The following is a 24,967-nucleotide window of genomic DNA, read 5'->3' as shown; positions in this document are numbered from 1 at the left end:
TGGCCCCCATTCAGCTGCAACACACCCACACTGTCCTCTTTGCAACACCACTGGTTGTAGTGACGAAAAGTGTTGAATCCATAAATCTGTGCCGTATTAATATCCAAGCTATGAGCTGTTTGCTAATGCAAAATGGAAGAACCACTCCGCACTCCCCCGGGGTCATATTCCTCTCTCTCACACTCTCTCACACACACACACACACACACACACACACACACACACACACACACACACACACACACACACACACACACACACACACACACACACACACACACACACACACACACACACACACACACACACACACACACACACACACACGACTTTGAAAGGAAACGATGACAGATGAATAAAGTGTCGCTGGTCGAGAATAACACGGAGCTCAAAGAAAAGACGAGAACAGTTTGCTCTGACACACAGCCGATGTCTCACCATCTACACAACATTTAATAGCAGAAGTGCCCTTTTTTTATTCCTACATTTTGATTCAATGTAAGGCTCGTTAAGCTTCAAGGAAAACGAGCTGTGGTCGCTCCATCACACAGCGAAGGCCATCTAATCCAACTATAAAGATAGGAATCTCCATCCGTCTGTCCTTCGCTCATCTGGAGAACGGTCCATCAGATATACGAACGCCACAACCTGAAGTCAATTCAACAGGCACTGCAATAGAGTATCTAATAGCAGATGCAAATGTTTCCACGTGTGGGGAAAGAACTCGAGGTTGCACTTAAATTCAGACACCAGGCTTATAATCACTATCTATACACATACATACATTTTACCCAAGCGGCCATTTTCAAAAAATACAGTGTGACATGTGACAGCAGGGAAAAGCACAGGTGTAATCGATTACTACTGCATTCCATTTAGCTGCTTCAATTTCAGGGTCCTAGTATAGAGCGTGCTCGCTCACTGTCACCTGTCACTGGGACACCTCATCTATGCTGCTCTGTAAGCTGCGTCCAACTTATTCAGAAACATTAAAAATGCATTTACTGTTAATTACATTTTCCAGCTGCATTACTTCTACATCTTTCAAAACTTTAACAAGGAAACTTCAAACAAAAAACAACAATCAACGCAGGTTAAGATGAATGTTGTTTACCCAAATAAACTTCTAGACAGCAGTACTTCGTAAAAGTATACATACTAAAAATACAACCTGATGGGAACTGTGCAAATAAAAAACAGCCAACCAGAAGCTACTTGCGTTGAGTAAGAGTAAGACTCAGTGCTGTGGTTTTAGGTCCTTCAACTCTTGCTAAATGACTCTTCTGTTACATATGCCATTATCCTCCGTCTGGCTCACTCAGCCGTGCGTGTCTGTATACTGTTAAAACAGGTATTTTTAAAACAAACGCAGAGACAAAACAAGTGAGAACAATACAGCGGCAGAGAACCATCTCCGTCTCCACCGCCAAACCAATCCAACCACACAAAAGACTTTTAAACGGGTAACCGGAGACAGCACCACCTCAGGCTCTACTCTCCACATTTAAGCTACTCGGAGTGAACGCCTTGTTGAGAGAACTGAAAGCATTTCTGCAGGTACCCGAGTTTCTGTCAGACAGTAGAAAGCTTGTAGGACTTTGGATATAACAGACCATACTGCATGCATATGTAATTCTTTACAGGCCGATATTTCACAGAACTGCATCACTCCTTTGTTTCAGTGTTGCAGGAAGCAATTTCTAAATGAGCCCGTAAAACCTACTTCAAACTGTCATTTATTGATTGATTATTTGATGCTGTGAATGCGTTTGGTGAGGAGGATTTGAGTTCAAACAAGGGTGAGCTTCTGAAATCGACGCATGCGACGGTGTTTACCAGCTGAGTGGTGCAAAGAATCAATAAGCTGCCGGAGTGCGTTTCATTCAGATTATATATTAGAACTGCAAAATGGTGCGCGGCATCAATGCGGAGTTTTCAAAAAAAAAAAAAAATGACATTACCGGTAATATGACAAAAGAGGAGGCAAATACAAACACAGCACTCTGACCAACGCAGCTGGGCTCCCTGGCAGCAGCATTGACGTGTTTGTGGAGGAAGACTAGCCAAATGGACAATACATTTACAGCAATCTGTTCACTTTGTAACTAAAGCTTTTGGTGCATATGCTGCGTCAACACGGTCAGATGGGAACTACGTGTTCCGCTCTAGGATCGTGGAACTGCTTTGGTATCGGTAGTTCTTGCAGCAGTACACCGCAACTGAGAGGTACCGTTACGAGCGTGTTTATCTGTGTTAGTATGAAGCAGGCTTGTGTGTAAAACTGAGCATGTCGTAATGTTATACGCGTCTACAAAGTGGCCTCACAACACCAGATAAGATGTAAACGTTTGCAGCTTCAAGAGTCAAACCTTTGTTGTATCCCAATTCCAAACTACGTACCAATTCTATGCAGGTTTGGAGCAGACACTTGAGTGTTGAGTTCATTCAAAGAAGTCATATGTGCTGAATCTGCTTGATTTTGGGGTGTCCCGCAATGCAATGCACAAAGGAAATGGGGAAGCTACCAACAGCTGCAAAAAATACAAAAAGCAGATGGACGTGAAGCTGCTCCCAGCAGATCCTGGAAAACAAAAAAGTATGTATCGTGCATTCGTTTTTGTTGACTTGGCAGAAGCTTACTGCCTCATTTCCAGTCAGTATGAATAGCAAAGCTAGCAACACCTTGTTGTATCGACTACACAACAGTCTACAGGCACATTGGCAGATCTAAGCCAGTGTTTGACCTCCACATAACATCAGTAATGAGCCTGGTTTGACCAGAGAAAGCCTTACACACACGAACATCACAGCTCTCATCGAGCCACGGTGGTCGTCCTCGCGCTCTCTCACACACACACACACAGTAACACGCTCCAGCACACCCTTTCAATCTGCACAGAGTGGACTGTCGGGGGAAAGGGACGAGACCAATCCCTGCTGAACACAACACACACACTGCTCTAAATCAGACACACACACACACACACACACACACACACACACACACACACACACACACACACACACACACACACACACACACACACACACACACACACACACACACACACACACACACACACACACACACACACACACACACACACACACACAGTGCTGTCCCTCTTGTTTGTAGCACTCAAAACAGTTTTAACCCCCAAAAACTATTCGGAGCGAGAGGGGGAATTCCTCTGCCGCGCAGCCTTTCAAACGGCGCGGGATCAGAGCTGAATCCTCGCACAATAGACTCGGCCTCTGTGCCCTGGAGCTGCTTCACAAGCACACTTCACACGACGCTACTGCGGCGTCAGCATTTTCCCCTCTCCTGATAGCAGCTCAGAGCGAACTAGCCAGAACGCCTCTTTACTCACTTCCTGCTGCTTACTGGCCGTTTGGGAATTTGGATGAAGCAGGAGAAGGAACCCCCATGAATTAATCCTCGTATTGATGCACAACATCATCATCATCAGTGTGATTACAATCAGGTGCCATCTGCCAATCGACAGAGAGCATCACAACACTGCAGGGTCACTTGTGGTCATGCCTCTCCAGGAGAGTAGTAACGCAGGTCATGTTACTGATCTCTGTGAGCACAGTGCAGATGGACAATATCTAGTGCGTGGACAGATTATAAATACTGTAAACCTAATTAATGTTGAGGCTGCGCAGATAGTTTACAGTAGGAACTGACAATCTTTCCAGTTTGACAATGTAATAGTCGTCTGAATGAGAAGGTACAATTATTGTAAATATGATGACTACAGATGAATACTGTGAAACAAAAAAAGGAATAAAGAAAAGAAAGAGATCCTTAAGATATGTCCCCATCATTGTTGCTCACATGAAACATTGAAAGTCACTTCATACAGCTCCAACCTATGACGAATGCAAAGGGGAAATAGGTTTTGGATGAGTTTCCCCTTCATTGTTTGGCCTATAAATAAATCAAACAAATGCACATCAATGCTCCCAGAGCACGAGTTGAGGTCTACAATCCTTGTTTTGTCTGTAGCAAAGATATTCAGTTTACAATCAAACTAAATTGTTGATTTTGTTTCAACTGATCAAATTATCTTTCAGCTCTAGTGTGACTGAAAAAGACAGAAACAACGGGAAGTTTGTGTGTGTTGGAGAGAGGGAAGCATCTTCAAAGTATGAATTATATTTAAATCACGATTATTTTCATCCCTTAAATAAAATAACTATCCGGTGTTCCTCGATGACAAAAGGCTAGTTTAAGTATTCCGACACATGTAAGCCGAAGGTGACTTCACATGGAACCAGAGGGACGGGGAAGAGGGCCACAAGAACTTGTAGTGTTCTCCACCTCTTCCTCCGCCGTCTGAAGAAGAGAGACATTCCTGGATGATTGCATGCTGGAGTGACTGACAGACAAGGCAGAGAGCCAGCCCCATTGTTCCTGCCGACAAAACTGTCTGCTGATGACAGCACGTCTGCTCGACAAGACGCCGTCCCACTTCTTTCAGAGGTCACTACACACACGTTCAATTTGAACAAAACACAATCCAAGCAATCCTCCCCATCTGTAGTATCCCTATCGTCATCACCACACACTCGTTTATGGCTGACGCACACACTCGCACACGTGCGTTGTGTCTGGTGTCTCTTTATAACTCGTCTACTAACCTTGCCCGAGCCTTGAGGCCCAGCGCCAGCGAGAGTAATGCGAGGAAACAGGCCACATACTGTGGAAGTCGGGCAATAACAAGGCTGCCGTCTGGGATACAATTATCTCATTTATTTCGTGCACGTGTGGCCACAGTATCTGTGATGGCTGTGGTGGGTTGTAATCCGTGTTTTATGAAACTTCAAAACCAAAGAAACTTCACCCCTCAAAGAAAACCACTAAAACATCTAAGAGTGTGTAAAACTCACACACACACTCCCACCCAGTGGGACCATAAATAAAAAGCCCTGGTTTTGATTTGTAACTCACGGACAAAACTTGACATCACGTCAATCTAATTTATTTCAACACAGCGGTGAGGACGGCCCACACTGACGACGAGTACTGAACCCGTTTTTGAATAAAGTGGTCTTTAAAAAGGTTCTTTGTGAGACTAAAGGTTCCATTAAGAACCCTTTTAATCCAAAGAACCCTTTTGGAAGAAAGAGTTCTTCAAGGATTGTTGAAAGCATGGATATTAACTGGGAACGCCCACAACCCCTCAAAGATTGTGAACCACAATCGCTGTGGTCTGTGCACCTAGGCCCAAAAAAGGTTCTAGATAAAACCCTCGATATATGAAAGGATTCTCACTAGAGGCCCCTGGGTGGGTTCTTGTTAGCACCTTTAGAAAGTGGAAAGGTTTGGGATAGAGAGACTTCCGGGTGGAAACACATTACAGTATGTATATATATATATATATATATATATATAGCAGTCCAGTATTGGGACTGTCGAGATGGTTTCCCACCTAACGCTGCCTCCTCCTCCTTGCAACACAGCAGCAGCACTGTTGGGTGTTAATGGGCAGAAAACATAATGTTGATGTAATACACCACAGCTCGGTTTTCCTGTACGGTTGACTGCCAACAGTTATGTTAAGTCACCTAAAAAAATGATCTATGGAGAATTTCCCCTGTAGAAAAATAAATAAAACACCATATCATTAGTCGGCAGTCTTGTCCACCACATTACAGAATCAGACACGTCAGCAGGTGTGCCGTTAAAGTGGCCGCCTGGTGCTGTATATACTGCTGGCCAGCTCTCAGCCAGACACACAGCTCCACATGTGGCAGAGTAAGGGTGAACACAGGAAGGGCTCTCTCTCTCTCTCAACATCCACAGAGGAAAAGCTGTGACTCATTCAAAACATGTGTCAAACATACAGTTTAACCCTGCAGGCATCAAAGAGAAGGCCGATCCCTGGGGAAGCTGTGCCCGACTCAAGCTGCTCACCCTGACTTCTTCTGCTACACGTTAGTGTCGTGTGCTTACGATTGCACAACCATAAAGACCAGTCGGAGTCCATCCAACGGACCCAGAGCTGCAAAATCCACAGCTAGAAACTGAAAACAACCCTTTCAAGCATTTCATTCACAACTCTTCTCCGTGCTTTGCTGAGCGAGTAAAGTCAATATTGGGATAGAAATGGGTTCCTGTCGAGCCGGGCGCTAACAGGCCATGGCTGCAGGGTTTCTCTGTTCTCTCACACAGCTGAGATGTGTGTAGTCAGCCTGCCCTAGGGGTCGGCACGGAAAACTCCTGCATTCAAGTTCAGTATGAGTGTGGGTCACAGAGAAAGGGGGGGGGGGGTACTTTTTACTGTGTCATAAGACTGTCTGACACAAGCTCATTAACAGACACAAACGCACGAGCTTGGATGTTGAAGGTACTTTGTTAGACTGCGCTTCGATATTGACTGCATAGTAGGATTTTGTTTTTTGCTGGTTTTTCCTGCCTGGCTGGAAGTTGTTCAAACGTCTCATCTACCTTCAGGCCTTCTGGTATTTTAGCACTGGGACACTTGGGGCTTTACTGCTCCTCGGTGAGCACTACAAAGACCACTGTTGGACCAGAGCCTTGACCACCAGCTGCCAGGAGTCACACTGGGATGACAACATCAACCGCAGTGCTTAAAGTGTTAGAGAAAACAAACTTTCATGTTAACCACTGAGGCCTTTATCAGATTGTTTTACAAGGAGAGAGAACTTTTGTTTCTGGTTGGTTTTCCCAGATGGCTGGTGTTAATACTACAGTGGCAAGGTTTTTTCTTTTGTGTCTAGTCTGAAGAGCCAGACCTGTGAGAGCCCCAACCAGTTACTAACCAAGTGTCAAATTCACTTATTCTCGCACTTGCAATTGTTCTCGTTTACACATTATGATTTTGTCACAACCTGCATTTCTTCAACCGCCTTAATAATATAATTAAATAAGGAGGGTAACACATGTCAGGCCCTAAAACACGATGGATATAAAATGACAGCGGAGAGTCTGGCGCCAAGTTTAAAACCTCTTAAAATGGTCTCCACCGACTTTGAGGAGAGTCTTTAATGAAGTTTGTAAACCAGCAGGAGACTGTTAAAACCAAGTTGGAAGGAGGGGCCGGGAAATAAGGACCAAATGTGCCGCGCTTTGAGAGGGGGAAAAAACCCCTCCTCTGACTTCACCTTGGAGACTCTCTTTGGCTCTTTTCACACAGACATACGTGTCAACCTCATGGTGTCAAAGCAGTAACGTCAGAGGAAAGGTGCCCAACGGTTACCGCAAAGTTCTGTGTGATGAAGCCTGAAGAGAAAGCAGAGGGAAAATGACCTGCTTTCTCCAGGAAAACGCTGCAGTAAAACACTGAAGTTAGAGTGTGTGTGTGTGTGTGTGTGTGTGTGTGTGTGTGTGTGTGTGTGTGTGTGTGTGTGTGTGTGTGTGTGTGTGTGTGTGTAGGTGTGTGTGTGTGTGTGTGTGTGTGTGTGTGTGTGTGTGTGTGTGTGTGTGTGTGAGAGACAATCTGAAGGGCTGAAGACTTCAGGAGAACTTCACCAACAGTCTCTTCAGATATAACTTGCATGGGTTAAAATGAGAGCGGGTTACATTTCAAATATGTGTTTTTGGTGCTACAACGCTTGCAAACACTTAAGATACTTCCTATTGTGCAAAAGATAGAAGGGATCTGGGATTATCAGACTATTTGGAATGTTAAATAAATCACAATAAAACACAGACTGATTCAAAAATGATGATGAGCAGAGAGTCTTCTTGCAGCACCATATAACCATATAGTAAAGCTCCCTTGAGCGCCTCTAAGGAGTTTCAAAACACTTCCCCAACAGAGAAGAAGAGGTCTTGGTCTGTTCCCTGAGTGAAAGTGACAGCAGGACAACACAACTGTGAGGATTCAGCCCTCCCACCCCACCCTGGCTCCCAAGAAGAGCCGAGTGGCCAGGACTACAAATCAATGGTGGAGTTCATTAATGAAGAGGCAGGGCCGGTCAGGGAACAATAGCAGTAAACAACAGCAGTCTCGGACAATCTGGGCCAGGACACTCTGATGGATGAGACGACCTTTAAGGTCGCATTTATCCCCAGTGCCCCTAGTGTCCTACCCCCTAACCTCTGTGCCGGACAGAGAGCAGACAGCCTTTCACCTCCATCCCCTCCACCATGTTGGACTGATAGTTTCACCATCCTCCGAACCAAACAGACCTACCAGGGCCGACAAAAGCCAATGGTCTCCACACAATCTTGGTAATAAATTCACTCCCACCATCCAATCACTCAATCCAAGCACTCAAGGAGGATAGACGGTGTACAAGAGTGAGTAAAATGATATCGCATCCAAACAGTCAAAGCCCATCGTGGGATAAGAGAGATCATGGCTTTGAATCGATTGTTGACAGGACCGTGACCTTCGGCCTTGGTAGATCCACGGGGAGAGCTGCTGCATCATAATGAGGGCCGGGTCAGAGCCTGTCGCTGGGTGATAACACAGACCCCTGGAGGCTGGAGAGGCTGGAGAGACGCCTCTCATTTCAAACAAAAGATCCCGTTGGAAACACTGAGGTCCCACATGGAGGATCCTAAAACCAGTGAGTGACCCACCACTGAATCTGTTAGAATCCCAGACTAGGGGCGTAGTGGTACGTTTATTCTCCTGGACTGTCCTGGACAAAATATGAGTTCAGCATACAGACAAAATGCTGTCTTATCAATATATTATAGGCCAATTACTGTTCTGGCATGTGCACAACATCAATTCAAAAGTGCCAACCTAACGTACAAGGTGCCACAATAAATCAAGCGTTTAACTGTTGACCAACTTAGCTCAACACATATAGTTAGCACCATGAGTGTGGACAACACAAATAAAGTGCATCATCATACATCTCCTGTTGGGGATAACTTCCCAGAAAACAGCATTCAAGTCAATGGACAACAGGTTGCAGAACAAAACGCCTGCTGTCTGCTACTGTTTTGTGCTGAAACGTCTCATTTAAAGTGCAACGATTTATGGCCGATGTGCTAACAACCGAAGGCAAGCGTGCTCTCGTAACTCTTCTCCATGTGTGTGCCAGCCTGTGTTGATGCTGGAGTAGTTCCCGAGCAAAGGGAAGACCTGACCTTCTTCTGCCCAAACTCCTCCCCCCATTCCAGGCAAGGTTGGCGGGTATGCGGCTGAGGCCTGGCTGGGTACAACAGCTGCTCCCCTGCAACAGGTGGCCTGGAGGAAAGTTTAACAAGGCTCCAGACAGTAGGATTATCGATGCAAGGACAACCCACATTTAACAGCTTTAGGGACACACTGATGGATCTACAAGCGCTAACGCACACATGGACTAAATGTGCAATCTGGCCCAAGTGAGCAGTCCAAACCCCCAGCCACTCCGGCCAGTCTTCAGTATAGCACCTAAGAAGCTTAATGCTTGCTGTAATTGAAATGGGATTTCTGGTAGGATCAGTGCAGTTCTGTCTCCTTCCTTCACCTTCACTCTACTTCCTACATCCTGTCCCACTGTCCCTTGACTTTGGTGCATAAACAACAGCAAGGCAGAGCAGGCCAAGAACATTGAAGCAAAGTCCTGAGCAGGAAACTCTTGGTTTTGAGTTCAGAATTGTTCATGAGTTTTGTCATTTAGCTGTGCATTTGCGTTTAAGAGCGATAAGCAAGTTAGAGTCACGCTGGATCGTGAATTAATATCATCTTGTGTTAACAGGAGGTATGGGTTTGTGTCAAGATAAAGCACGTCCCCAAAACAACCGGGGGGCCTGAGATTAGGATTAGAGGTGCTATAAAGAGATGAGGGCACTCAACTGCTTCTTTAACACTTGAGTTCACTGAGAATCTACTGATCACTTTACAAGCACCATTATCTCGCGGTACACAAATATCAAGAATGTTTGAAATAGTCCGTGAGAACCAGACTGGAGGCTGGTGTGGCCTGCACAGCCAGGGCCTTCAGGACTGAACACCCCCCCCCCCCCTCGATGGCGCTGTGGTATATGTGGTTGATGCAACAACAACGTGGGGATATCCAAGACAGCGTTACCAGCATGCACTCTATGTGTCAAGCAACTGTAAATTACAAAGCAGCTGTAATGTGACGGAACACATTGTGTCTCTGTCTGAGATACTGTACGCAGCTGACAGACCGATCAAATGGCTTCGCTGCCGACAACACAACAGCTTGTCTTGAATGTCAAGTAGTGAGTGTTGCTTCGCAGCCGCAAGCCCCGACACTCAGCAGCCTTCTGCAGTCTATACTGTACGAGTCAGATCCGTTCCACACTCCTTGTATTCAGTTCGAGGGTTGGTGATGTAATACACAATGACACCAATAACTGATCCACTCCGCCAGATAATTAATTCACCATTAAAGCGTTGAACGCCTGCCAGATGTGCTCACTAAGCCGTAAGTGCAACGACATGATATTACACAAATGTGCTTGTGTTCGTACCTGAGCTAGAAGTGTACGCACTTGAGATCTGTTCAAGGAGACCACTCTATCGATTGCATAATTACAGGAGTGTCTCTCTCTCTGCCAGGCAGGATTCAGTAACTGGGTCGTAAAAACAACCAGCGATGCAAAAATAGACCGAAGAGGACTACAATGTGTGCCAGTTTCTGGCCTCAGACAGACATCCCCGTGAGTTTGTATTGGGCGAGACAAAAGCACAGGGGCCTTTTCATGAAGATCAAGACTTACTTTTGATAGACCGAGGTCAGCTCAGCCCTCGGGGGCCGATGCCTCCTTCAATGGGAGGTCATGTGTACCTCATGAAAAGTTAGGCTACTCACAAGAAAGTGGACGTCGCCTTTACAAGTGTGGAGAATGATTTTGTTAAACGTTAGCATATCTCACAACGGGTCATTCAAATTAAATTCAAATGAATAAATGTAAAAGTATCCATCAAAGTTATGACTGGATTGGATCTCAGCATTCCCAGTGTGCTGGAGTATTCACTAGTGGCCATTCAGATCGTTTTGAATCAAACGTTGAGGTGAAAACCAGATTCTAGAACTCTTATTTCTGAAAAGTCTGGACTCTGACCTCCCAGAGGGGGCGGAGGAAGAAGAGCCATGTGGCACAGGACCACAGAGGGGGGTGATGACACAAATCCTCTTACTGGATAAACAGGTTTTTATTGCTGTGGTTTTACCACACTCACACACAAACACGCAAACACACACACACGCTCTCCGAATGGCCTCTTAATAGCCAGCCGTTTAAAACTACTTGCCTAATTAAGGTTGTGTTAGATGCAATTAAGTTTAGAAAGAAGTAAATTACACAACAGTTGTGCTGCTATTTCCATAAAACCTCTAAGCGCTCGAGTCTCTACTGTTAATGTGTTTAAAGGCTTCCAGTAAACAACCAGGTCCACGGGTCAGTTTTAAAAGGTCTTTAAAGAAGGTGAGGCTGTAAGTCCAACAGCTATTTTAAACAAGCACAAGCACCCTTTGGAAATACAGAGCGCTGGATGCACCATCATTAGAATATTTGGGGTAAGATTGTCAGATAAACACTGTTGATTTGGGTTAAGGCCTACTCTATGGTCGACATACACCACATCTATTGTTCCTATGATCGGACATAGTGCACAGGTATGTCAATGGTGTGTATAGCATTGGTAACAGGATTGACCAACAGAACCTGTAATTTGTAAACCAGCAGATTTACACATTAATCACTTCCCTCTACTGACAAATTAATCTCCCTCACACAAGTTACAGCCACACAAAAAGCGAACTTGTGTCCAAACAGAACAGATGTATTGGTGATTTAGAGTGTGACCAAATGCAAGGCTTTACTTAAAGAGGGGCTCCACTGATGTCACACATCAAAGTCTGTTTAATGGTCTTGGGCGGTGCTATTGCATATGCAAAAAAAAAAAAAAAAAAAAAGATTGTATGACGCATTGTGAAGCTCCAGAGGAAGCAGCAAGACGTCTGATTAATTGTCTCTGAAAATCTGGGGCTGTGCAGTGATGAAGAAGTGAGCTCACCAGACCTCAGTAGCCTGCTCGTCATCGCTGTTCGACCCCAGATTAGCCACTACTACCGTAACACACCCGAATCTCAGACCGAACCGTCAGTGGTCTTGTTGCATTGTGGGTAATGTAGGTGCCAGGTTTTTTTAAACAAGAAAGAGGAACGTGTGGAATAAAGAAGACCATATGTCTGATTCTGCCGCATCAAATTGAACCATTGTTGTTTTAAACTGTCCATCACAAGTCCAAGAAGGTTATAGGGGTGTAATAAATGGGCAACAATAGTCTACAGTTGCTTGGTGGCTGCACTTTGAGAATAGGCTGTGTTCTGAAATGATGCACCGGCACACTGTTGCATCACAGAACACTGTGCATCTCCAATCCACCCTCCATCAACTGTCAGTTGAAGGGGAAAAGCTAAGAAGTGAAGCAGGTGTGTACAACACACCTGCCATCTAGAGAAGGTCAGAACAAGCACAATGCTGAAAAGAGCTCCATCTGATGTTTGCATTTTCATGGAGTCTTCGTGAATATATACAGACTATAGACGCATCATTAAACTCAAGGGTAAGAGTCATCCTCCTGATGGTTAGCCAACATTTCAACATAGTCAACAGGAATATAAAATAGTCGATTGCTAGACTTCATAAATGACCTGCTACTTGTGGATGCCTGTGTACTGTGTACATATGCAGATGTGCTTTTGTCTGCGTGCGTGTGTTTGAGATTGCAGGCAGGCCGGCAGACAATAATTGGAAGTGTTCCCCGCAGTGTTTAATTGGTCAAACAGACCAAAGGCAGCGAGGTCTTGTTGTCCCAACAATAAGGCCTTGTGTTCCCCGAGCCTGAGCGCGAGGAGGTCAATGTTAAACACCAAACACACTACTCCACATCTCTGCAACAACAGTTCAGCAGCTTCAACTGCAGCTCATCACTAAAACAAAAGCTGCTGAGTTTGATTCTCGACCAAACCTCACAAACCAGCAATTACTGCTGCGCTACGATTTTTTTTTTTAAACGGTTAAATCCACACGCTCATTTGCTTACGTCCACAGAAAAGCACATTCCACTCGAAGCTGGGCTGAAATGCTTCGCCATAGCAGATTAATTTGCTATTTATAAAACCAGCAGCTGAGGTATGTGGTACCTGAGCAGGTGTACGTATGTATGCATGCATGGCTCAGCCTTCCGCAAACACAGGTTCAAATTAAGTAAGAGAAACGCTGACATTAGACACCAACGTATAATCTCATCTCTGCACAAATCATGCATTCGGATGCATTTTTACTCCAAAAAGGTGTAACACACAAAATTGTTCTGTCATAAATCCATTCATTGGACAACTAAAACTTTTCCACTGTGAAATCAGGAGGGAACTGTCCTCACAGGACACAGAACATCTACAAGCGTACTCCAACCTAACAGAGCAGAGACACACTAACACACCGAGCTGCTCATGTGGGAAATTCTATTTTTACCATCAGGCAGGGCGAGGCTCTACGATACAGCACACAAAGTAGGGAAACTATAACAAGGGAGGGAGGGGAGGGGAGGGCTGTCAGGGAACAAAGCGGAAGTGTCCTTCCTCCTGATGACCTGCAACACAAAGTGTTCTCTGTGCACACATACAGTACGATGCGTCCGTGAACAACGGAGTAACATTTCTCCCTCCATCACTGTCGGAAGCCAAAAGCACTTGCATTGACCACAATTGAAAAGTGATGCATGTATACCGGTACATCCGTGTCTCAGTTTAACCTAAATATGTTTGCAGTCTGTTGTCGTTTTGTTTCTCACTGTTGCTCCTGTTTGTATCGTCTACGCAGTGCAAAGACATTGCAAGTACTGCATGTCTGTCTGTCCCTCTTCTAGAGGTTTCTTCCTGTTTCCCCATTCAAGGGTATTTTCTGAGTTTTTCCTCATCCAAATGGAAGGTCTTCGGAGAGAAGGCGCCACATGTTGGACAGGTTGTAAAACCCTTTTGAGGTTAATTTGTTGTCTATGATTTTGAGCCTATATAAATATAACTGACTGGACGATACCTGCTCTTGCTGGCTAATCATCGTGGGGGTAGAAATAATTATAAAGCTACTGTATAATGGGACAATGGAGGTCGAGGACAGCAATACAAATCTTGATAAACAATGTCTGAACTGGTTAGAATAGGAGTATGAATCATGAGGGAGGGTATGGTGCACAGGATGGTAATTAATTTTCCAATTTGAATAGAGGTGACCCCCCCCCAACTCTGAGCTGACATAAATAAAACATACTAAAACATTTTGTAAATATTATGGAAGGATAGCCCAACATAAATTACAATCCCCATTATGCTCAGACTCGTGTTTATGGGGACAACAATCCTCACTCACCTCCTCCAGAGCAGACACTGTATTCCTGCAGTGGGACATCCTGGTGGTGAAGTTAGAGGCAGTCGGCGATTTATAATCTTCATTCGTCTCTGCCACAAACTCTGTAACTGTGATTTGGTCCGGCATGGTTAATCCGTTTGATGGTTGTGAGAAGAAGACGCAGAAGAAGAAGAATAAGAAGAAAAAGCACTTTTTGTAATTCCCTTTTTTAGCACATAAAAGTTCACAGCAGCAGCAGTAGTAGTAGTGTCTCTGAAGGTCCCCGCGGGTTGTAAACCATCTCTGGGTATGTTTATGTCATTCCCTTGTTTGCTCCCAACACAATCCAGTGCAGCGGTGTTGCACGCTGGCTCGAGGAGTTTCACCGCGCTGTGCCACAAGGTGATGGTGTAGGTTTGTATCCTGACCGGCTTTCAACCCACTCACTCGCTTTCCATTCAGTTTTTTGTTTTTTTTACCGATCGTTGTCTGGTCACAGGAGAAAGTGGAGCTTCCTCTGACTCTGGAGTCTGTTATCCGCTCTCGGTGATCGCAAACCTCCGGCAACGCGGGGTGAACAACTTCTTCCTCCTTTTGCCCGGAGAAACAACAACCAGGCGTTTTCAACGGGAGCGCAAGAAATTGACAAAGGTAGAGGAGGGGATTCAATGGACGCGCAACAGCCAATGAGGAGCAGCAGCTGGTAATTAAGAGCCAATCAGGATCCACGGGAGGCGTGGCCTCATGCTGCCTTCATGTAATCCTCGTACACTATTAAGTCCATTTAGCTATGTGTGGCGTTCAAGCCCTCAACTGCCTCATGAAAAGTGGCTTAAATCTGTTGTGTGTAAAGTTGTTTAAATTTAGGAAACATAACTAACACTACTAGTTAATACTACTAGTTAGCAGCAGTCACGAAATGACGAAAAAAGGATGATTGAAAATGAACAAAACACATACCAGATTCAATTAAAAACGTTTATCATTTAGTGTTTACATTACTTTTCTGTAAACCATGTGATTAAGTTTAGGTACACTTAGACTCTCAGTCTTAAAGGGGTTATTTTTATGTTTTACAATACTGCATGTAAACTGTAGTCTCAAACTATTGCAGTGCATATAAACAAGTTTGTAACATTTCTTGACCCCCCTCCTCTCTCATTGGTGTCCTGAGGCCATGTAAATGTAATGAATCTAGATTCTGATTCTCACTGGGGACAACACCTGTGAGCCTAATTCATCTTGTTTGATGGAGCTTGTTAGCAGCAGTAGGATACATATCCCAGGAGTAAATAGCATAGTATTTGTCTGTGGACAGTAAGACAAATGTCCCCATTACTTTGTGCTTTCAAAGCACTTTTTGGGGGGGTGGAGGCGGAGGCTTGCTATTGTTACAGTATATTTCCAAAATCAATCAGCGCACAGACTAACTTTCTGTATTTGGAAGAAAACAATTGATCAAATTCAACTGATATTTATTTACTTATTTTCCAAATGTTGCTGCTCATGTGACACCTATGTTAAATGAACGAGTCAAATAAAAACATGTCTATCTGTAAAATATGCACAATGCTAAAAAGAAAAGAAAAAAAATTACAATCGTAAAATGTATCAAATCTTAAAACCAAACCCTCCTTACCCTAGTAATCACAATTCATTAACTAAAGTGTGTGTCAAATTGACCAAATCTATTTTTGCACTCATTTTTGGCACTTGATTGATCTATAGCACAACAGGCAGTATGTAATGTAAATATTTCCGACGGCACTTAAAAGCAGCATCTTGATTACAGCGCGAGTTTCTTTCTTAAGGTGGAGGCACGAGAAGCAGCTGAAAATGATGCAGTGTCATAGTAGAAGTGTGTGTGTGTGTGTGTGTGTGTGTGTGTGTGTGTGTGTGTGTGTGTGTGTGTGTGTGTGTGTGTGTGTGTGTGTGTGTGTGTGTGTGCGTGTGCGTGTGTGTGTGTGTGTGTGTGCTAATACTGTATGTGTAATGTACGTTCTCATTCTGTTATGTTTTGTCTGAAAGGCACATATGGTGTTTAGTGAGATCATTAACTGTCTCTCCTGGATTCATTAATCATTCAATGGGAATAACATGTATCAGAGGCCACCACAACACAAGCCTAATATACTGCCCAATCATGTTGCAGAAACCGCTGCACAATACTGTAAATAATGTATGTGTCTGTGTTATTTTTTGCATGTCAATAGGTTTGTGTTTACATGTATTCAGAAAGCTGAGTGGAGATCATTTTAATGAGCTCAGATTTGTGTCATCACACTGTATCAGAAAAGAATCGAATCATTCCAGTAATTAAAGTAGAGTACTGTCAACTTTGAATCTGTGTACTCCAAAGTTTACATGAAGGTATCTACCACATTATAGGAGGAAAAGTTGTTTTGTGTTTGCATCAGCTAAGAATAAATTTGATCTAAAATGGAAAAAACCCTGTTGGGAAAAAGCAGAGAAGAAAGAGAGCATTCTATCATTAGTCGGCGCCTGAAACCCGTGAAGACTCTCTCCCATGCCTGAATATTTTCTCAACAGGAGCTTGAAAAACTGCAGCCTCTGCTCCCAGGGAGTTTGCGTTTTTTCCTGGGTTTTGGTATGAAAAATCTGCCGATGCCTCCCAGCTCATTCAACCCCGGCAGGACGGCCAGCGGTATAAATAGTATCACAGCGGCCGAGGCAAAACCCCGGGCAGCCTTTAAATCACAAACTGGGCAGTGTTCACACATTCTTTCAGCTCTGCAGCGTCTCCTGGCAAGCTGCTAAATGAAGAGCCCGAGACCCAGGCTGACCCTGACTGGCTGTAGGCCTCAACTCCCTCATGAAATGAATACACACACTCGCAGCTAACATCTGCTATCCTGAGACAGAGCGGCTCAGTCAGTGAGGTCAGCATCATCAAACCCTTCTCTGCACCACTGACATGGCATTATAGTTTCAGTAACATCTGCCTTTCTAAATGCAAGCTTTATCCTTTAAATCAAGACCAAACCAGCCTAAAAATACCTAATCTCTCAGTGCTGCACCAGTTGTACTTTCTGTTGCTGAAGAGAAGCACTGGAAACCAAGGTGAACAAGCTAATTCAGCAAGTACAGGTAAGGAACTTAATATGAGCAGCACACTGTTTAACATTTTAGGGGACCTGGAAAAGCACAACCATGCATTTCAATGAGCGATCATAAAAATGCAGCTCAAGGAAACATTGTTAAAATGTACTGTGTCGTGTAACCTTTGCATAAATAATCAATACTCTACTTTTATTGTATCATATAATCACAGAAGCCTCATAAAGTTTTGATTTACCGCAGCCCGTCGGTAAAAGAAGCAACAGCTGGAGCTTTCACCTGCGTTATTAAACATGAGCCTCATTCACCAGCAGCGACCATCCTCAATATCGACCTTGTTTGCATGCAAACAACTTACAGCCTTGAGCAACAAGTCAGAGTGGTAGTTGATGGATGGGTTCGCTGTGGTCACGGCTGATTAGTGATTTAATGAGACACCAAACTGAAAGTGTTCATATTATACACTGCTTTGGTGCACAATGTGCTATTTTCACTTTCCTTTCCTTTGAACCTAAAGCTGATTTGGTGATGAAAAAGTGAAACAAAATGTAACCAGACAGCTGCAGACAGAGCAATAAGCGAAGCAGATGTCATACTGTCCACAGAGACCCTCTTTGAAGATGCTTGTAATGTGTTTTGTGACCTGACCTTTCAGCGGGAGTCACTTTTTCCTAACTGCGCTGCCGTGACATCATGATTGTGTAACAGGTGGGATAACCTCCCAATCCAGCCTCTTGAGTTTCAAATGAGTGGAATGAATGACTGCTTTGTTTCGATTAACAAGCAACGAATGCTAACCATTCTGCAGCTGGAACTTTCCGACATACAAGTGGATGAAATGGCGTATCCTGGGCCAAGCTCAGGCCCACCACTCAAACATTCCCATATCAGCTTCTCATAGATCGCACATCACATTACTAACTGAATACTACTTTATAGAAGAGCTTTGCCGCACAAATGAAGTGGCTGCACATGGGCAGGAAGTGAACAAGTAGTGCCTGGTGAACCTGAGCGGTAGCTGCACACTGAGGGTCTCCTCGTGGGAGAGGGATGAAGGGAGGAGGGGAGGGGAAGGGCAAAGGAACAAGGGGAGGAAGGGGAGCACCGAGGGGAGGGCAGTGAACTGTAACGAGCCAAGTCTTTTCTCACAAACTCTGAGAGGAAGCCCAATAATCAGTTCAGGCCAAACTATTGGACACTCAAACCCAGAGTTAGAGGTGCTTCTCACATTGACCATTAGCTTGGCTAAACTTTGCTTCGTAGTAACCCAGCATTACTTCCACGGCCAGCAGCAAAATACAACGTTTACATCCGCTGTGTGGCATCTAAAAAAAGAAAAGAAAAAATTACATTTTTCCCCATGTAGTAACTACTATATATACTCTAGTAATTCAACAGTAGTGGTACATTTTAAATCATTCACTCACAGACTCATGTATCAACGCGTCAGTAGCATCATAGGCCAGCGTTGGATGCAATTACACAACGTTCAATCAACAATGGAAATTCAATTAGCTGGAGGAGATTAAGAGTTCTTCAGTGCTGTGTGTCTGACTGTAATACATGAACAGAACACTGCACTGTATGATTGATTGTCTTCATTTTCTCTTGAATAGCACACATAGAAGGTCATTTGATCGATAAATCGTGGTTGAAAACCAACGTAACGACCTGCAGTGCTACATTAAACAAAGCAAACTACATTAAACAAAGCAATCTGAGCACTCCCAGACCCTTCAAGCAGAGGAATGCTCCGGCTCACAGCTTTCATTTAACCTTGCCATCCTGAAGGACATCCAAAAATGTTATGTGAAATAATTGCATGACATTTACAGCCAGCCCCCATCACAACGCTCCCATCTGAGTGGTGGTCGCTAAGAGCTGGGGGCTCTGCAGCTGCTTCGCCGTCATCATTAGGAGCAAGTGGCTTTTACAGTAATTATTGCTCCTCTCAGGATTTGGCACTATGAGGCCAAACACGTGGAGTGTCCCTGCACTTCATTATACTCTGACAAGGCCGAGTGTCAACCTGCTCCATCTTCTCTTGGTTTCCTCTTTCCAATGACACATTCACTTACATTTACATTCATTTGCCAGATGCTTTTGTCCAAAGCAACTTACAATGAGTGCATGCAAACTCAATAACAGCAAGAGCTGGATGTCATCGAAACAATGAAGCAACAAATAAACAATTAAAAGTGCATGTGCAAAGAAATCCACAGCACCAAACAGTCCGCTGTACAGTACAGGATCATCTTAAACGTCATAAGGTCAATTTGAATGTACGCTGATCGTGCAAAACATCTGCTTTATCACAGCATCATGCTTTTTAGTGTCCACAATTAAATATTCATTCCTTATCTTCATTTCAGCTTAACGGCCACACAGCGCGGGTTCAGGGGCTCTTCTGAATCTATTTGTGTCGGGATTAATGGAGGACAAAATGACATCAGCTTTGTGAGACAACAATCGAAACCAAAAGGGACACTCTCGGTCGCTCCTGAGTCGAGTACATTCCTGTACCCAGTACCTGTGAGAGGCAGGCTGTATCTCTCAGCTCATCCACACACATTTCATTTAACCCAAGGGTAAATATTTACCAGGCGGCAGGCTCTGACTGAATCAGCACCTCTGCAGCACAGTGAATCCAAATCAACCTCACTGACGGTCCTGCAAACTCCCCGAGCATCTGTGCAGATTCCCGGGGTTTGTTGCATCTCTTCTGACGCCACAAGCCTCCCCGGCATCTGAACTGGCTGTGTTAAAGAACAAGAGTGATGGGAGGATGAAAGAGTACCTTTGGATTCTGGTCTGTTTTGCCTCAATTGGACAATTAACTTCACAATCTTGTATTCCGGTTCTCAAACAATCTAAAGTGTCTGCAGAGTTCAAAGAGAATGACGAGTCGACTCTGCAGTTTGGTGAACAGGAAATAATAAAGTACAAGCAGCACCGTGTGTGGTGATCTGTCGGTATCCTCTTGTGAATGCTAATGGAGGGGCAGGGAGTTCTGTCCGTGTAACTCAATTACAGTGTCTGTTCAGTCAGAGTGGAGCTTTCACATCCATCTTGTTCATCCATCTTCCTGGCTGGATAGAATTGTAGCCATATGGAAAAGCTAATCGTGGAATATCGGAGCTGCAGTATACAGCAGCAAAGGAGAACACCGAGTCTGTCATGATCATAAGGAAGGAATGGAAGAAAATCCTCTTTTCTGTGACTGATCAATGCTCAAGCCAGGGCAGACATTTTACATCTGAAGAATATCAGTGATGGATGACTTTATTAGGCTCATTAGGTCAGCCCAAAGATATGTGACTGACGTCAGCTGTAGCTCGATAAGTCATTGCCTTATTGTCCTATTGATTTTATTGCTAAAAGTCACCTTGAACAAAAGCTCTATCTTTATCTCTCAATAATCTTAATCCGTTCCCTTTATTGGAGCGAAGCATCAATGAACACCAGAGCTAATTTTCTTTTGCCCAATTTACAATTAAATGTAGAATTGTTAGATATTTTTGGAAATAATTTTGGGAAATAAAACCTCGGTGAAACTGCAATGCCTCATTTTTCGATTTAACATTTATTTTTTGTCATTATTGCTGTTTTTACGTGCACCTTTAGTCTACCGGGTGAGCTAGAAGTCACCCCTCCACTTCGATTTTTGCACAGATTAAACAAACATGATCATAAGCTTTAGAGGTGCAGGTCTTTGTGCTAAGCTAAGCTAATCGGCTGCTCACTCTGGCTTCCAATTTACCATATAGAGTGGTATCAATCTTCCCATTTAACGCTCATTCCCATTTAAAGGATAAAGCCTGCATTTAGATAACCAAAAGAAAATCTCTCACTGTCTTATACTGTCACTATATGTGTTATTATCAACAGAAAATAATTTTGACATTAAACTTTGAAGATAATAAGTGTATGTGAAACCTATCAAGCCTCCTTCATTTCTGCTCTGCTGTCTTTCGCTCCCCCTGCGGCCTCCATTGTGTGTCCACTTTGCATGCTGCCTTGGTTTGTGCAGTGCTGCCAAACCTTGGTGCACTGGCCACGGAGGGACTCTCGTCTAATTCCGATTTGGGAAAACAAGAAAATAATTGTCTGAATTGCCCTGTGATGTTAGTTTACATCTTATATTTGTGTATTTGTTGCCATAAACCATTGAAAAATACAGGTGATAGGCAAGTGTTTACATGGAATAGATGGAAAACTAGCTTTATATCCATATCTCTTTGATCTATCTGTTTGGGAACATAAACCTTTTCGATCCTCGAGGATATGTTTCTTAAAGCACCCTGAGAGAGAACAAAAATAGAAAAGAATAATAAAGCACACATGAGGTGCTGTAAGAGAGGGGAAATGAATGGGTGCCCCGCCCTTCAACTTAATGTGGCCAGAAAATGACACAATAAGCTGAGACAGCTTATGTTTCTGCCACTGAAATAGACGGTGGTTACGGCTTTGACGCCACACTTTCCACATGTTTCGTTGACGTGGGAAAAAGGATGGTTTGTGGTGTGTTTCTGCACTCAGCAGTCTATGTGGATAGCATGTAAGTGATGCTACCACTACGATCCTCCTCTCCTGTCTACGCTGGACGATGCTGTAAAATACACAGCAATACACAGTGGCCAGCAATAACGTCAGGAGACCTTCGCTGACTCATTCATTATTAATGTAGAGTAGTGTGAGCATATTTCTTGGATATTGCACGACACTCATTCAGAGGATGATTCAACCTTAACACAGGAAGTCTTTACACTGATATTAACCCAAGGATGTGATTTGTAAATGAGCAAGAGCATATTGATTGTCTTAACCAACAGCCCCCGCAGGTTGCACTGCTGGACTATTTTGAGTGATGGTGATAATGTGCTCCCAGAGAAATCCCAATGGGAGCAAAGAACCATTAAAATGGTTTCTGTGTCTGCAGGCATAAACCAAGATGGAAAGGAAGAGACGGGAGGGTAGAACGACTAATAAATAATAAAGAGTAATGTCATGGCTTTCAGACAGAGGATAGTTGTGGTAAATAAACAGTGTTTATTCCATCTCTACAGTTATATTTGAGGAAGCCCCGTCCACTGACCCCAAAACAAAAAGACACTTCCTGTCCGATCTGGAGAGAGAAAAGGCTGCATTTCCCTGGAGGAGCACGCCTGCAAAACATAAACTATTGACTATATAAGGAGCTAATGGACTTATCACCACAATACAGATCAGCCATACAGCCCAGATTATACACAAATGTGAGTCATATGACGATGAGGAGTATTATTTTTGGGGGGCAAGGCACAAGAAAAGGAAGAGAAATGCAAAGTTATCACACTTGTGAGCGGCCCGGGCTTCATTATGAATGAGTGGGAAGCTCCGGTATAGCTCATCCACTCATTCACATGCTTTCTTCAGCCTTTTAAATAGATTAGCGGAGGCTTTGTCTCGCCCTGCGCTTTCTCACCGTCGGCTTTTCCTCTGTGAAGCTCTTTTAGGTGAAGTATCCGTCTGTGAGAGAGGCGGCGGAGGAAGGAAGGAGGATGGGGTTGCCATGGCGATGCCAACTTAACGAACTGTGTCTCTCGCTCTCTCGCTCTCTCTCCGTGATTGTGGGGTTAATTAGATATCGTGGAGGGAGAACAAAAACACAGAGGAGTGCAGTGACATGAATGCGACGAGGCTCTGTCTGCCCTCGCTGACTTAACGTCATACCCTTCCCGTCTTTGTGTAGTTATGAATGATCAATGGTGATTATATAAGAGCTGTGGTACATGAGGTGCATGGTGAGCGTTTCAGAGAGTGGTGATGGAGTCCATGGAGGAAGAGAGAGCATGGCATTAATAAATAACCGACAATATCCATCATAATGTAACATGTGGTTTCAATTCAAACGTTGTATCTCCAGTCATTATTGTAAAGAGATAATCAGTAATTACATGTTTGTTCTCTGCCAACAGTACAAATTCTTCCACATACAGTCAAATTGACTGGGAATCAAAATCAGGTTCACTAAAATGTATTTGCTTCAAAGCAAAATGCAGAAGGTTTCGACACAGACGTGTTTAAGACAAGACGTGCCAGTAAGGTGTTGGTGTGATGCACAACTCTGTTACCACTTCAGACTGCAAGCTCTAAAAATGTATCATTTCAGAAAATAAAAAAATGGTAATGCTGCAAAAGCACATACTGCTGATGAGAAAACATCCTGAGAGACCCACAAACTTGACTGTGAAATTTAAAATATAAATTATCGAGCACAAGCAGGCGAGTTTCCTCGTGTGATGCCTTGTGTGATGCCTGGTTAACAGCACTTTGTTTTTTTAAATTTCTATATTAAAAAGAAACTTTAAACACAGTTTTGTTTCACAAATAACATCATCAAAGCAGAACAATATCACAAACACCATGTGATAAAAACATGATGCATAGAAACCAACCTAACAATACAATGTTGAGGTCACATGATATTGTGAATCTTGCACTGTATGCATATGAAGAAATTTTGGTTTTGCAGTACTGAACATCTTATCAGGCCGTTATGACATTGTAATACCCGCCCATTTCTGCTCAGAATGTAAACAATGGCCCAAAACATGTATTCAAAAATGAATTTATTGTAATTCAGCCAGTTTTTAAAGACTCTTTCCACTAGCTTGAGCTGCTAATGCCCTGCCTTACTGCAGCTCATTTGATGATCCAAGTAGTTGCTCTGGTTTAGTATGTGGTGGAGCTTCCTCCTACTTTTCCCCCTCTTCCTCTCCCAGCTCAGACGCTGATAACTGGAACCTGTCCACCACGGCACTTGAACGTCTTTTCTGTTTGGGAGTGTACATTTTGTTGTCTGGGCAACTTCCTTTCTGTCCAACTTAGTTTAACTTTCCGGAAGTTTATTGAATATAGTGCTTGGCTTTTTTCTGTTCTTTTCCGTTCCATCTACATTCAGAGCTCTAAATAAAGTATTTTGCACGTCACAGTCTTTCTGTCTCAATCCATAAATCGTCTCCTCTCTTCTTGTAGTGTACATACTTTATACTAAAAGGAACTTCCTAAATTAACACAACAGGAAGATTGCAGTCAGGTGGGTTGTCATCGGTGTGTGAGTGCTGCCCTCATGTGGCGACTGTGCCTTGCTGCAAACGTTCTTAAAATACAACATAACTACATTATTTCAGTGAAAGAATATTGGATTACAAAGTATGATCCCAACTTCAGAGGGGTAGTGTAGACTTTATGGTTAAAAAAATGCATCATGGTAAAAGTTTAAACCTACAAAATATATAGTTTGATGATTCATGCATATGGCATATAATTATTCTGTGTATGTCCTTAACTTTGAATCCTTAATGAATGGAAGTATTTGTTTCACAGATTTTATTGAGGAAGTAGCATACATGTATTTGCTAAACTAGTAGGGTTCTGAGGGGGAAAAACACTTGAATCCACTAGGTGCTGATAGACAGTGAAGAATAAAAGGCTGCATCAAGTTAAACTTCTGGAGATTATTGCGTAACAATTCAGGCAACAAATAGCTACCTGATTGATCCCAGTAGTTTGATTTTCAACACAAAATGTGGTGCTCACTTTGTCTTT

The 24,967-nt window shown here is 43.6% G+C and overlaps 1 protein-coding gene across 2 annotated transcripts in view; it reads right to left on the bottom strand.

Annotated features, from left to right (window-relative positions):
- asap2a (ArfGAP with SH3 domain, ankyrin repeat and PH domain 2a) overlaps positions 1–14,878 on the bottom strand; it is a 44,860-nt gene extending 29,982 nt beyond the window's left edge. Inside the window, exon 1 of one of the 2 annotated variants that reach the window (XM_079286183.1) lies at positions 14,321–14,878. In XM_079286183.1, coding sequence (XP_079142309.1) covers positions 14,321–14,446 — 126 coding nt within the window. In that variant the 5' untranslated portion in view covers positions 14,447–14,878. Of the gene's footprint in view, positions 1–1,114; positions 1,242–14,320 lie in introns of those variants that run through there. The other variant, XM_079286184.1, reaches the window with a different exon arrangement.
- Positions 14,879–24,967: the final 10,089 nt, after the last annotated feature.

The sequence above is a fragment of the Melanostigma gelatinosum genome (assembly GCF_949748355.1).
Source record: "Melanostigma gelatinosum genome assembly, chromosome: 16".
Taxonomy (NCBI): Eukaryota; Metazoa; Chordata; class Actinopteri; order Perciformes; family Zoarcidae; genus Melanostigma; species Melanostigma gelatinosum.
The sequence above is the reverse complement of the archived record's forward strand: the minus strand, read 5'-3'. Positions and strand labels throughout refer to the sequence as shown.